The 14,210-nt window shown below is 40.7% G+C and overlaps 2 protein-coding genes across 12 annotated transcripts in view; both read left to right on the plus strand.

Moving 5' to 3' along the window:
- Positions 1 to 5,629, plus strand: part of LOC110522300 (RAC-alpha serine/threonine-protein kinase) — a 68,096-nt gene extending 62,467 nt beyond the window's left edge. For 6 of the 8 annotated variants that reach the window (XM_021600588.2, XM_021600584.2, XM_021600585.2 and 3 more), the window contains 11 exons: positions 37 to 151; positions 457 to 583; positions 709 to 840; positions 934 to 999; positions 1,111 to 1,179; positions 1,478 to 1,603; positions 1,725 to 1,853; positions 2,017 to 2,231; positions 2,303 to 2,390; positions 2,494 to 2,596; positions 2,798 to 5,629. In XM_021600588.2, the coding sequence (XP_021456263.1) occupies positions 37 to 151; positions 457 to 583; positions 709 to 840; positions 934 to 999; positions 1,111 to 1,179; positions 1,478 to 1,603; positions 1,725 to 1,853; positions 2,017 to 2,231; positions 2,303 to 2,390; positions 2,494 to 2,596; positions 2,798 to 2,877 (1,250 nt within the window). In that variant the 3' untranslated portion in view covers positions 2,878 to 5,629. The remainder of the gene's footprint in view (positions 1 to 36; positions 152 to 456; positions 584 to 708; positions 841 to 933; positions 1,000 to 1,110; positions 1,180 to 1,477; positions 1,604 to 1,724; positions 1,854 to 2,016; positions 2,232 to 2,302; positions 2,391 to 2,493; positions 2,597 to 2,797) is intronic. The other 2 variants (XM_036975886.1, XM_021600591.2) reach the window with 1 other exon arrangement.
- A 2,045-nt stretch (positions 5,630 to 7,674) lies between these two features.
- Positions 7,675 to 14,210, plus strand: part of LOC110522307 (centrosomal protein of 170 kDa protein B) — a 32,313-nt gene continuing 25,777 nt past the window's right edge. For 2 of the 4 annotated variants that reach the window (XM_036975890.1, XM_036975891.1), the window contains exons 1-2: positions 7,675 to 8,007; positions 10,116 to 10,253. In XM_036975890.1, coding sequence (XP_036831785.1) covers positions 10,149 to 10,253 — 105 coding nt within the window. In that variant the 5' untranslated portion in view covers positions 7,675 to 8,007; positions 10,116 to 10,148. The remainder of the gene's footprint in view (positions 8,008 to 10,115; positions 10,254 to 14,210) is intronic. The other 2 variants (XM_036975888.1, XM_036975889.1) reach the window with 2 other exon arrangements.

Here is a 14,210-nt window from a genome sequence, read left to right on the forward strand (position 1 = left end):
TTCCCGCTCTCTCCCTCTGTTTTTCCTTATGACCAGCAGAATGTCAGCTGATGAAGACTGAGCGACCCAAGCCCAACACATTCATCATCCGCTGTCTACAGTGGACCACTGTCATAGAACGCACCTTCCATGTGGAGAGCCCAGAGGATAGGTAGGTTACACACAGTCTTGTACAGCTAACCTTGTGGGGGACACACAATTCAGTCCTATACATCCTATTTTCCCCAAACCTAACCTGTACTCTTACCCTAGCTCCTAACCTTAAAACTAACCCTAACACTAATTCTAACCTTAACCCTAATCCCCCTAGAAATAACATTTGACCTTATGGGGACTAACAATGTCCCCAGTTGCTCAAATTGTTGTTTACTATTCTTGTGGGGACTTCTGGTCCCCACAAAAATAAACATGTCACACACACGTAGTCATCCTACCTCTGGTTCCCTCCGTCCTCAGGGAGCAGTGGACAAAGGCCATCCAGGAGGTGGCTGATGGGCTGCAGAAACAGGAGGAGGAGAGGATGGACTCCTCACCAGACCCCATGGACATGGAGATGTACCTCACCAAGCCCAAACTCAAAGTGGTGCGTACACCTAACCCTCTGTTCTCAGCATTTGTGTTGCTGTAAGGAAAATACCAGTGGCAGGGTTTTTGATATGGTAAAATACAGTTTCTCCAACTCTTTGTTTTTAACACTTTGTCTCCTAGACTATGCACGACTTTGAATACCTCAAACTCTTGGGAAAAGGCACTTTTGGGAAGGTTATCCTGGTGAAGGAAAAAGCAACCGGAAAATACTACGCTATGAAAATCCTCAAGAAAGAAGTGATTGTGGCAAAAGTGAGTAGACGAGTGTGTGTGTGCGTGCGCCTAGTCTGTGTATACTGGTATTTCCTTTTCTTGGATCAAGCTCATCTCCTTAGTCTTCTCTAGGATGAAGTAGCACACACTCTCACTGAAAACAGAGTACTGCAGAACTCCAAACACCCCTTCTTAACGGTGAGAGACCATTCCATTGGTGTGCAACAGAAACTCTGTTCCCTCTGTTTACTGTTATACTAATATAAATCGGTAACCTAATTGTGCTCTTCCTTCATCCGCTCCATAAAGGGTCTGAAGTACTCCTTCCAGACGCACGACCGCTTGTGTTTCGTCATGGAGTACGCCAATGGAGGAGAGGTGAGTACTTTGTTACATTTTACCTGATGTAAAGGCCTTATCGGTGAGGTGAAATACTCAGAACATTGCAGATGGACTGTAATGAATAGAGTGGACGTGATTCCTTGTCTTTTTAAAAAAATTGTACCTTTATTTAACTAGGCAAGTCGGTTAAGAACAAATTCTTATTTTCAATGACGATCTTACATGGTAGACGATCATATGATGGTGAACTTAATACCGGTAAGGTTGGGGGAAATGGTTCGTATTTATGTGACTGTAAATTGGATTGCCACAATAACCATCTCTTTCAACCCAGCTGTTCTTCCACCTATCACGAGACCGTGTGTTCTCTGAAGAGAGGGCCCGGTTCTACGGAGCGGAGATCGTGTCGGCGCTGGACTACCTCCACTTGGAGAAGAACGTGGTTTACAGGGACCTGAAGGTGACTTAGGGAGTCGTGAAAACATTTTGCAATGGAAAATACAAATGTTTTTTTATTGAACAAGTTCAAGAAGGAACCTCCCTGTTCTCGAACTCACCTTATGAAACCCTCTCTACTGTAGCTGGAAAACCTGATGCTGGACAAAGACGGCCACATAAAGATCACAGACTTTGGCCTATGTAAGGAGGGCATCAAGGACGGGGCCACCATGAAGACCTTCTGTGGGACACCAGAGTATCTGGCCCCTGAGGTAAACACCTACCCATCAACCCTTTCCTTCAACTGATCGAAAACTATCAGTGAATCAGGACCACTACCATAGACATAGGTATGAGTTTAGAAAGCCCTTCCAAAGGATCTACCACCCACCTGTACATGACGCTCATGTTCTACCTCCCCTTTCCAACACACAGGTGCTGGAGGACAATGACTACGGCCGTGCTGTGGACTGGTGGGGTCTAGGTGTGGTCATGTATGAGATGATGTGCGGTCGGCTGCCCTTCTACAACCAGGACCACGAGAAGCTGTTTGAGCTGATCCTGATGGAGGAGATCCGCTTTCCTAGAACCCTGGGCCCCGAGGGAAAGTCCCTGCTCTCTGGCCTGCTCAAGAAGGACCCCAAGCAGAGGTAAGGGGGGTGTGTGTGAGAGTGTGTGTGTGTGTGTGTGTAAAAGTGTGACTGTGTTTTCCTCTATTTAGGTTAGGTGGAGGGCCTGATGACGCCAAGGAGATAATGCAGCACAAGTTCTTTGCTGGGATCGAGTGGCAAGATGTGTACGAGAAGAAGGTATCATATCCTAAGCTTTCTATGTGTTGTCATTGTTCTCATGGTGATGGCAAGTGTTACGACAGGCAGGTGCCCACTCATGACTCCTCCCCTTTCCTCTCAGCTGGTCCCGCCATTCAAGCCCCAGGTCACCTCGGAAACAGACACCCGCTATTTTGACGTGGAGTTCACCGGGCAGACCATCACCATCACTCCTCCAGGACAAGGTACCCTCCCTCCCAACTCAACAAAACGTTGCTTAAAGATTTTATGGATTTATGGGACATCAACTCCCCTTAGTTGACTTAGCAGTGTTTATACTACTAGATAATCCACAATTTGACCTTGTTTTGTTTTTTTGCTTTGAAAGATGAATGTTACTTTTTAATGATTTGTGCTCTAACTTTCTCTCTCTCTTTCCTTCCCAGATGACAGCATGGAGTCTTTCGACAGCGACAGGAGACCCCACTTCCCTCAGTTCTCCTACTCTGCCAGTGGGACAGCCTGAACCAAAAACCTAGCCTCCCTCTCTTCTCCTCACTCTCTTATGGACCATACCCCTCTCATCCTGACCCCACACATACCTCTGACCAGAACACATCCTCACAGGCCATCTATGATCTCTTTTCACTTTTATTATTTTGCTGTAATTGTTGGGGCACATCTCAATTGTCTAGCGTGGCTTCTTATCCTGGTCTCCTCTTCAGATGGACAATGAGAGAAAGGCCACTATAAACTATTGAGAGTCAACCTTGGTGTCACCAGTGTTTCAAATAGCGTACTTTTTGTGCTTATAAGGGGAGGTTTCTGTTGCCTGCCAAAAGCAACACACTTGGACACAGTGGTGGTGACTGACCTACTTAATTCTTCATGGCAGCATGATGTTCCTGTCAATGATACGTATGGCGCTAGCCTCAAAAGAGAAGCACATTCATAAGCGTTCTCTGAAAACTAGCTAAACGGTACACTATATATTTCTCCAAATGATTGTCTTTATATTTTGATGGAGCAAAGGGAAACATCAAAGCGTGATCTGTAGAAATAGTCCTTCCCATCTACTAGCCACCACTGCCATTGTGCTCTGACTCCCAGGTTTTACACGTTTGCGAGAGGTAACACTAAAGCTCCACACCAGGGTTGTGTTCAGTAAGACACCACGAAGCAACACGTTTTGAAATAGAAAATGAAAATATGTGTTCTTATTGAACAAGTTCCCGTAGCACCTCCTGTTGCCTTCTCCCATTTCGTGCCTTCTGAGCATAACCCTGCAGTCTCTCACCTCTCAAATGTTGACCCTCCCCAACACACACACCACCTAGTAGGAGTAAATGCTATAGAACTGAAATGGAGTCTATGGAATGAGCCGTCTCCTTTTCTTCAGTGTTCCTGGCCTCACCACCTTGCCTAAGTTGTCCTTAGTGACTACAGTACAATGTAGAGAGGACAGTTGGCTCTACTGGATCACACCATCTGTAAAGTGGTGAAGCACAGAGTGGAATTCACAAAATGATGTGTGGATCATAAAGGACATTTTTGATGGGTGTATTGGCTACATTAATGTTTAGTGAAATAGATGTTTTCATGAGAAATCATGTGAATAGCAATCTTGTTTATTCCTGTAAAGTTGCTGCTGCAACCACAGTAGGGGAGGTATTTTTCGGATACATTTTATGGTGAAATGACTAGGTGTGTGTAACATGCATGCATATACACACACACACTTGTTTTTTCTAGAAAGGTCACTCCATTTACCCTGTGAACAAATGTTGAGTTGGTCCCTGGTTTATATTTTTCTATCAAACACGTATACTTCAAAGTACATTGAAATGAGAAGTAATATAACTCACTTTTTATATCTAGCAGAAAATCATGCTAGCTACATGTTGATAAAATAAATCAACTTGTTGAAAACAGATGTATTTTTCTACCAGCATGCCATTGAATACGCACACATGCATAGCTTAAACTACGGAAGAGTCGTCTGAAGCTCACCTGCCTGTAGAGATTTAAAAAACAACTATTTACCAACCAAGCAGTTTCTCCACAAATATTATATATTATTGAGAACAGTCACAGTCTGGACAATGTATAACAAAACTCTCATCAATGATCCAGTTCTGGAAAATATTCTGAAGACTGTTAGCTTGGTGGAGAGTTTGTGCAATAACACAGTGCCATAGTGAGGGGAAGGGAGGTGCAGACATAATTGTCACTGGCGTCCTCGTGAGGGCAATGCCGAAACAAAATAAATGGTTTGAAATGAATATCTGTCTTAGCTAGAACTGTGACCAAAGTCTTATTTAGTTTGAGAGATTTACAACCTTACCCTCTGCTTTGTTTTGCCCTGACCCTAATCGGAGTAGCACCGACTGAAGCCTGGATAATATCATCTGAAAGGCATGTACTGATTCGAACCTTGGGATTGAGTGTACAAAATTAATTGTGTGAATGTTCTGCCAACAAATTGACATTTTTTGCTGTTAGTTCTCAACAGGTAGCCTATTCTGTGATTGTTTGTGTACATTTCCTTTTTCTATTGTTTTGCAATCCTTTCCGGTTATTGGGTGTTTTCTCTGCAATGCTTTTAGCAACATCTCAGTGACTGTTACAGTACCTTTCAGACCGACTGCTACTGTACATAGACCGGTACTGTTGCATGTGAAACACACCAAACAGGCTGTGACTGACCACAATCGAGGAAGGATGACCATTTTATTTTGTATGTATTTTTGTGTGTGCACGAGATTGTGCGGACAGGTCTGTGAGGGCAACAATTCAATGGTCCTAATTGAATCCAAGTGAGGATATCTACGTTTAGCTTTAAAATGATTGACTGTTCAAGAATTAAGAGGATAATTGACTTTGTCCTGATCCACCAGATTCTAGGTTTGTCAAGTGTTAAGGCCTTTAGTCTGAATATAAATTATTTCTAGAGGAAATGGTTTGAAATTTTCACAAAACAATACAATTGATAATTAGTGGTAAAGAAATTGTAAATTGAATGTAAAACATATATTTAATTGTCACATTACAGTTTTGTATATATTTTTTAAAATCATTGACCTAATTGTTGCTTATCGACAGGTGTTAAGAACATTTTCAAACTATTTCTATTTAAGTTATTTCATTCCCTTTGCCCCCTTGGTAGATGAGAAACTGAACAATTGAATGCACCAGCTTTTGTGAACAAATAACATTTTCCCTCACTGTGTGTGGTATTTTTCATTGGAATTCAGAAATAAAGATCTTTTTGGGACAAAGTGATTTTCGATTCTTTCAATTAACTCTAAGCTTCCCACTTGTATACAGAGTATCAAGTAGCCTAAAAAAATATTGTCCTGCACATAATTTGCTGACCCATCCTCTGGATATCTGTATTGGGCTGACAATGGAGGTCCAGAGCCAAGTGTAGATGGCCCAGAATAGGGAGCAGATGTCCAGGGAGACAGTCCAGTGTGTTTTAAGGTCCAGCTGTGAGCCAAGCTGGGTGCTAGAGCTTGATGTGGATGGAGCAACATATTAGACAATTGCTGAATTCTCAGTTGACCCCAAGCCCCCTACCTTCTAAAGAAATCCTATAGATCTGAAGGATGTTTTGCATTAACATTTTGATGCTAATTCTTCAAATAGTTCCTCAAGGAAGGCTCTGTTTCAGCAAAGCCATATGGCGTGCATAGTGCGCCATCGTCTGGCTCAAAAGGCAATGCAGTCTCATTGTATTTAGCCAATGGTGAAGGTTGCACTCACTCTATGCAGTTATTCCTGATAAACATCGCCCCATCTTGGATAAAGCTAAATGATCACAAAACACACATGAAAGGTTAGGCATTAGACTGTTGGCACATGTTGCCAAATGAAGCATCTAAAATCATACATGACGTCGTAGTTTTACAGGAGACCGATTGAAATCACAATTTATAACTGACCATGAACAGAAATTACACCAACTAGAAAATGATTTTTACTGAAGTAAATGTGGTGTGCTTGCTAGTCTTTAAGTATTTATGGCTGTAAAAGGGTTTTCATAGGCTGTGTTATAGTGACCTATTTTGGGGTGGTTTTTAGGTGTGGAGTTATTATAGTGGACTAGTATAGTTAGCAAGAGTGAGTACTATATCATCATAAGCATGTGTTTTTAAGCTCTCAAAAATGTTTTTGTTTGAACAGTCTCAATGGTTTCAGTTTAGAATGTTGAAGCCTGCATTCCACCATTGAAATTAAAGGGGATACAGCAAGCTTTATGGGTTATAAAGTAGGAAGTTCTGAGTCATTCTGCTGAAATAGATAAAAATTAGTGGTGAATCCAAATTTGGCCTTTAAGGTCCATGGGGCTTTTATGCAAATGTAAATAGCAACTATCCTTTGTAGCTTTAACGTTTCAAGTGGTGAATTCAAATAATTTTCATTAAAGCCTATCGAGTTTTATGCAGATTTAAAACAATTCTAGTTCAAAAAGTATTTAAATGGTATCAAAAAGCTGTATACAAGCACACTATTCCAGACCGGTCTGCACGTTTTAGCGTTTCTATATTAAATGGAATGGTATTTTCTAGCTTATTCCAGATTTCTTTCCCATTCGTCTATGACCCCTGAAATGCATTGGGATTTATGTAAATATGATTGTAGTGTGAAAACTATAAGTAATATAATCAAAAGTTGTTGTTTTTTCAAGCAACTAGACCAGTGCCATATGAACTACCAACATCAAAACAACATTAATGCATGCAGCATCAAAACAACATTAATGCGTGCAGCAGCATCAAAACAACACGCATTAATGTTGTTTTGATGTTGGTAGTTCTTACGGATTTTTGCGCTAGAGGTTACAGCGGAAAAATAATAACTATGAACAGTTTCTAAAGTTGTGATTTGCTTTCAGCAACCACATCGAATGAATAGCCGACTGTTGGCTACTACATAAATACGGGCGCGTGGATTTACAGGCCACCCAACAGGGCGTGGTAAAGACATGTAGCCTAGCCTAACCTGACAGTTTGGATGGGATGAGAAAGCATACCCTTTTGGCCTACGTGCAGTCAATATCCGTAATAATAACACGTGCAACATTTGAAATCATGTCAGCATCTCCAAATTTGCTGTTAGTCTACACTACAATATTAATGTATTATAAAGGAAACAAAAGACTTGACGACATCACAGAAAGTGACCAATGTCCCTCACTTGAATAATAAAAAATAAAAATATATTTTCTATATGCAATGCTATTTTCACAGGAATCCTCAACAAATTTTCGTTTGACATCGCTTGATAATATTTATTTGAGATAGACATAGCTAAATTCCTGTATTTGGCCTTCTTTACAGCAGGTGCACCACCCGATTAAGCAGCGTTTGATATTCGCATCTGGTGGTGTTGCGTCAACAACCTGCCGAGAGCTTGGAGGCGGCGCTGGTCCACGGTCGGCGACTCTCCGTCACAGACAGAAATGCCATAACAGCAGCATCAATATCCCCACCCGAAGTTCGCATGTTATTCACCTGGACCCGCGTTACGACAATGATTTCAAGCCACATTTGACCACAAACTGTCAAGGGATTGCGCCAAGGCTGTTGCTGTCTATTTGGTGGTGACATCGTTTGTTGCTTTCTGGTGTGGAGCAGCATCTGGAATATTGTAGGTAGGTCGCATGACTGGGCAAGGATTTCTGTAGTAGAAAATTACGTTGGTTTATGATGCCAGTAGCCAAGGCCTATCTTTGGTGTGGTCGGCGCGGATATATTTAGGGTTAAAAGGAGAAAGATCTAGCTCGTCCGTGCTTCAATGAATGGGCCAGCAGCCTGCTACAGACTAGTATTGGCGTTTAACACGCATTTTTAATGTTACATTGTATCCAAGCATTCTGTCCATGGTATTTCCGACAGTGACACCCTCTGCTTATATTATGCTATAGCGCCCTATATAGGATGTGTAAATATCAACAGTGTATCGTAGTAGCCTATGTGAAATGGGAATAGGGCTAGGCATATAAACCAGACATAGCATCATCATTATCATCCAGTCGTCTCGGCTTCTCCCTGATCCCTGATGCATTTGGGACCACAGCTGCGCTATCTGATCGAGTTATTTCTCAAATTAAATGCTTTGGATTGAATTTTCACTGTCCTTCGTATTGGATAAACGGGTCGCCTCAAGAACACATTTAGGTTGAGCTTGAATGTAACCGGGACGGACGGTGATTCAAGTAGCCTGTATGTTTCAAGTAGGGCCTACAGACGAACGTGTTGAATCACGTGCACCCTATTACCAGCTGACACTGGCCTGTAATGGAATGTGAAAATTGATGGGATTCGTATTCTCAATATGAATAATGAATAAAATGTGTTTATGAATAATAATAGTTTATAAATTAAGTATGAAATATTAAATATAATATATTTACTTACAAATATGTTTTATTGTTCCCATTTGAGATAGGCCTAACATGTGCTAGTCAATAGGATAAAGCTTATAACATACTAATAATAGCTTACTTATCACCATATAGGCCTACATTGTTATTTTGTATATATACACTATATATTGTTTTGGGTGTCTTTAGGGCCTACAGTATCTTTGTCTTGGTGTCAGAGCAACACCATATCTGTCCAGTGCTGGACATACTGTAGGCTCTCATTAAGTTTACAAGGCATCTGATGCTGTTTGCTGCTATCAAAGCCCCATTTATTCCTCAGTGAAATGGCTGTGTGGTATTGCGATCTCCTACTAGCAGTATTAACACCCCTGATCTAACACACCTGATTCAGCTAATCAATGTCCTGATGAGCAGCTGATGAGTGGAATCAGGTGTGTTAGAACAGGGCTGGAACAAAAGCCTGAACACCCAGTAGCTCTCCAGGAGAGGACTGGCCATCCCTGGTCAAGGGTGTGGTTTGAGTGTTTTTGATACAACATGTAGCATCTTGGCCCCTCTCAGTTTCACATCCCTTGGCACCAGTACCAAAGCGCCCTGTGTCATATCAGATCTGACTTCTACCCAGGGGGCTGTGGGCTTGCCTTCACCACAGCCCTAGCTACAGTACCGTTTTCTGTTGGTGACATTGAACCAATACAAAGGGCACACAGACACACTGATCATGCTCACCAAATTATTAATTATGGTGTCATTTAAAAATAGGCTCACAGTCATGTTTCCACCCAAGCATACCTGCCATTGATTTTTCAATGATACCAATACCACCACCCTTTCTCATGTCATTTCCTGTGAATCAGCATCCTGCATAGCATTTTGGGAATGTTTTGTGAGCCAGTGAAGTCAAATAACAGGTCAATCAATTGACGTCCTGCTCCCTCATATATATACATAGCTAGCTAGGCCTACAGCGAGCTGATGGATGTACTATGTATATTGACAGAAAAGGCATTGAAATCAGCAATTTATTGTTTGTTTGTTGAGTGGATGAAGTGCTCTGAAATGCTCTAGCCATCGTTGAACTGTATTTGCTGATGTAGCGGTATCTACAAGGCTTGGCAGTGTGCAGCACTGTGTGTGTTACCACCAAAACAATGGAACAATAAATGTAAAGATTCAATATGTGCCACAAAATGTCTATGTAATGATAGATCTGTCTAGTGTATCCATTTTATGATGGAAAAAAGTTTTAACATATTTTAAGGGACAATTGGTCTGTGGACCGATGGTTATGGCCACCTCCCTGAATGTATACCATACTGTACATTCCATGTGTCCTACTCTGACTTACTTTATTTGTCCCCTGTGTGTCCCAGGATGCAAAGGGGTTTCCTAGGGGGCCTGTAAAGATGAGCGTGACATCATGGTTCCTGGTCAGCAGCTCTGGCACCCGCCACCGCCTCCCACGGGAGATGATCTTTGTGGGCCGGGAGGACTGTGAATTCATGCTGCAGGTAGATCACCTGTGACCCTGCCCTAAACTGAAGACCTCCTTAAAGGCTTGATGTTTATGTTACTCTAATCAAATGCATACTTTCATCAGGCACAGATAACTAGAGACAACATTGTCTGCTGGTATTGCATTCTCTGTACTCCTCTTCTTCATGAGGAAGAGGAGAGCTCTGTGTGTAAAACATGGTGACTACTAAGATCATTCAGAGATGATGTCTGTGGCTGAAGTAAAGCAGGGCAGTAGATAAGGCTTCTGGTAGTTGTGCCCTTTGAACAGTGAGTAGTCCACCCAGTCAGACAACCCTCTTTAGCCCTCCTCAGCCACTGTCTCTTTCCTCTGTGTAGCATGAAAGACAACAAATTACTCAAAAGTCAGAAGATGTCTCTAGCTATTCTCCCTCAGAATGCATGCTCAGTTATTATCCCATCATGTCAAAGTTTGCTGTCTGGAGGAAAAACAATCTTTGACCTGTGCTTGTGTTTGTACAGTGCAGTAGCATAGACCAGTGTTTCTCGATCCATTTAATTTTCAAGCCCATGTTTTATCATAATTATTAATCAAAAGATCTGTCTGCAGTATTTTGTGGAGGTAGCACTGACTGGACCAGGCAAAGAGTATCCCACATATTCTCCCTAGTAAGGCAGGATGCTAGATACTCTAGTACGTGCAGTGTTGTCAGTGGAGGAGAAGAGAGAGTGTAGAGTGACACACAGCATTTGATTTACATTTTAGCTGCCTGTAATGGGCAGGAGTCACAGGAGGTATTTTTGTTCATTAATTATATCAAGCTATGTAGTCTATTCATTCCTTCTTGATAAATAAATAAAACAAAAATGTTTGTTTGCTAGATACTAGCCATCTAGCCATTTTATGAAGATGGCTTTAGCTAGCCAGCTAGATAGGTTCCCAATCTCCCAACCTCATAATTAGCTACCAAGCCATTTCAGGCTATCAATCAATTTAGAGTAGTTTGTCTAACTATCTGGCAAGGTTGCTAGACTATAGAAAAGGAAGTAATTACTAAATGTACTAAATAAGACTCACATTCCTTTCAATCTTTGAACCCGATTTTAGCAGAGAAGCATATTTAGTTTCTTTAAATGAACAACCACCAGTCAGTTGGATACAGATAGCTCAAGAGGTATGCTTAAATATGCAGAAAAATACTTGATTTAAATGTAATCAGGTACCTTATGATAATATCATTATATTTGTGTATTAATTATGATGCTATGATATGTGTCTGTATTGATGATGTACTGTGTTGTAATTTGGATATAATATCCTAGTAATGTTAGTGTAGAATATTGAGATGTGTGATTTACAAAAGTCAGAATGACACCCTCATTAAAATGAAATGTAAACTGGCAACTGGGTATGCTTAGTGAACCTAGGCAGAAAAATCGTTTTTTAATTTTTTTTTTTTTTTACATAGAATTCGGCATAATGATTATCTCACTAGATTGCAAAAAGCTATTTAAAGTTCTTGAAAAATTTAAAATTCTCCAAATTCACCCAGTCCCTTACCTCATCACATGCAGTGTCTTCAGGATTCATACCGCATGATTTATTCAACATGTTGTTGTGTTATAGCCTGAATTAAAAATTGATTACATTTATTTTGATATCACTCATCTACTCACAATACTCCATAATGACAAAGTGAAAACATGTCTTCAGAAATTTTAGCAAATATATTGAAAATGAAATACAGAAATATGTCATTTACATATGTACAGTAGAAGTCTGAAGTTTACATACACCTTAGCCAAATATATTTAAACTCAGTTTTTTACAATTCCTGACATTTAATCCTAGTAAAAATTCCCTGTCTTAGGTCAGTTAGGATCACCACTTTATTTTAAGAATGTGAAATATCAGAATAATAGTAGAGATAATTATTTATTTCAGCTTTTAATTCTTTCATCACATTCCTAGTGGGTCAAAAGTTTACATAAACTCAATTAGTATTTGGTAGCATTGCCTTTAAATTATTTAACTTGGGTCAAACATTTCGGGTAGCCTTCCACAAGCTTCCCACAATAAGTTGGGTGAATTTTGTCCCATTCCTCCTGACAGAGCTTGTGTAACTGAGTCAAGTTTGTAGGCCTCCTTGCTCGCACACGCTTTTTCCGTTCTGCCCACAAATGTTCTATGGGATTGAGGTCAGGGCTTTGTGATGGTCACTCCAATACCTTGACTTTGTTGTCCTTAAGCCATTTTGACACAACTTTGTAAGTATGCTTAGGGTCATTGTCCATTTGGAAGACCCATTTGCGAGCAAGCTTTAGCTTCCTGCCTGATGTCTTGAGATGTTGCTTCAATATATCGACATAATTTTCCTACCTCTTGATGCCATCTATTTTGTGAAGTGCACCAGTCCCTCCTGCAGCAAAGCACCCCCACAACATAATGCTGCCACCCCCGTGATTCAGGGTTGGGATGGTGTTCTTCAGCTTGCAAGCATCCCCCTTTTTCCTCCAAACATAACGATGGTCATTATGGCCAAACAGTTCTATTTTTGTTTCATCAGACTAGAGAACATTTCTCCAAAAAGTATGATCTTTGTCCCCATGTGCAGTTGTAAACCGTAGTCTGGCTTTTTATGGCGGTTTTGGAGCAGTGGCTTCTTCCTTGCTGAGCGGCCTTTCAGGTTATGTCGATATAGGACTCATTTTACTGTGGATATAGATACTTTTGTACCTGTTTCCTCCAGCATCTTCACAAGGTCCTTTGCTGTTGTTCTGGGATTGATTTGCACTTTTCGCACCCAAGTACGTTCATCTCTAGGAGACAGAACGCGTCTCCTTCCTGAGCGGTATGACGGCTGCCTGGTCCCATGGTGTTTATACTTGCTTACTATTGTTTGTAAAGATGAATGTGGTACCTTCAAGCGTTTGGAAATTGTTCCCAAGGATGGACCAGACTGTGGAGGTGTGGAGGTCCACAATTTTTTTCTGAGGTCTTGGCTGATTTCTTTTGATTTTCCCATGATGTCAAGCAAAGAGGCACTGAGTTTGAAGGTAGGCCTTGAAATACATCCACAGGTACACCTCCAATTGACTCAAATTATGTCAATTAGCCTATCAGAAGCTTCTAAAGCCATGACATAATTTTCTGGAATTTTCCAAGCTAGTTAAGGGCACTGTCAATTTAGCGTATGTAAACTTCTGACCCACTGGAATTGTGAGACAGTGAGTTATAAGTGAAATAATCTGTCTGTAAACAATTGTTGGAAAAATTACTTGTGTCATGGACAAAGTAGATGTCCTAACCAACTTGCCGAAACTATAGTTTGTTAACAAGAAATTTGTGGAATGGTTGAAAAACGACTTTTAATGACTCCAACCTAAGTGTTTGTAAACTTCAGACTTTAACTGTATTTACATCCCTGAGTCAATACTTTGTAGAAACAACTTTGGCAGCGATTACAGCTCTGAGTCTTTCTTGGAGAGTTTCTAATCCACACCTGGATTATGCAACATTTGCCCATTATTCTTTTCAAAATTCTTCAAACTCTGTCAAATTGTTTGTTGATCATCGCTAGGCAACCATTTGTAGGCCTTGCCATAGTTTTCAAGTATATTTAAGTCAAAACTGTAACTTGGCCACTCAGGAATATTCACTGTCTTCTAGGTAAGCATTTCCAGTGTAGATTTGGCCTTGTGTTTCAGGTTATTGTCCTGCTGAAAGGTGCATTAATCTCCCAGTGATGATTCCTCTAGGATTTTTCTTGTGCTTAGCTCCATTCCATTTATTTTTTATCCTGAAACTCTCCAGTCCTTAACAATTACAAGCATTACCATAACATGATGCAGCCACCGCTATGCTTGAAAATATGAAGTGGTACTCAGTAATTTGTTGTATTGGATTTGCCCCAAACATAACACTTTTTATTCAAGACAAAAAGCTAATTTCTTAGCCACATATTTTTCAATATTAATTTATATATTTATAT

Source organism: Oncorhynchus mykiss, chromosome 4 (assembly GCF_013265735.2).
Source record: "Oncorhynchus mykiss isolate Arlee chromosome 4, USDA_OmykA_1.1, whole genome shotgun sequence".
NCBI classification, from domain to species: domain Eukaryota; kingdom Metazoa; phylum Chordata; class Actinopteri; order Salmoniformes; family Salmonidae; genus Oncorhynchus; species Oncorhynchus mykiss.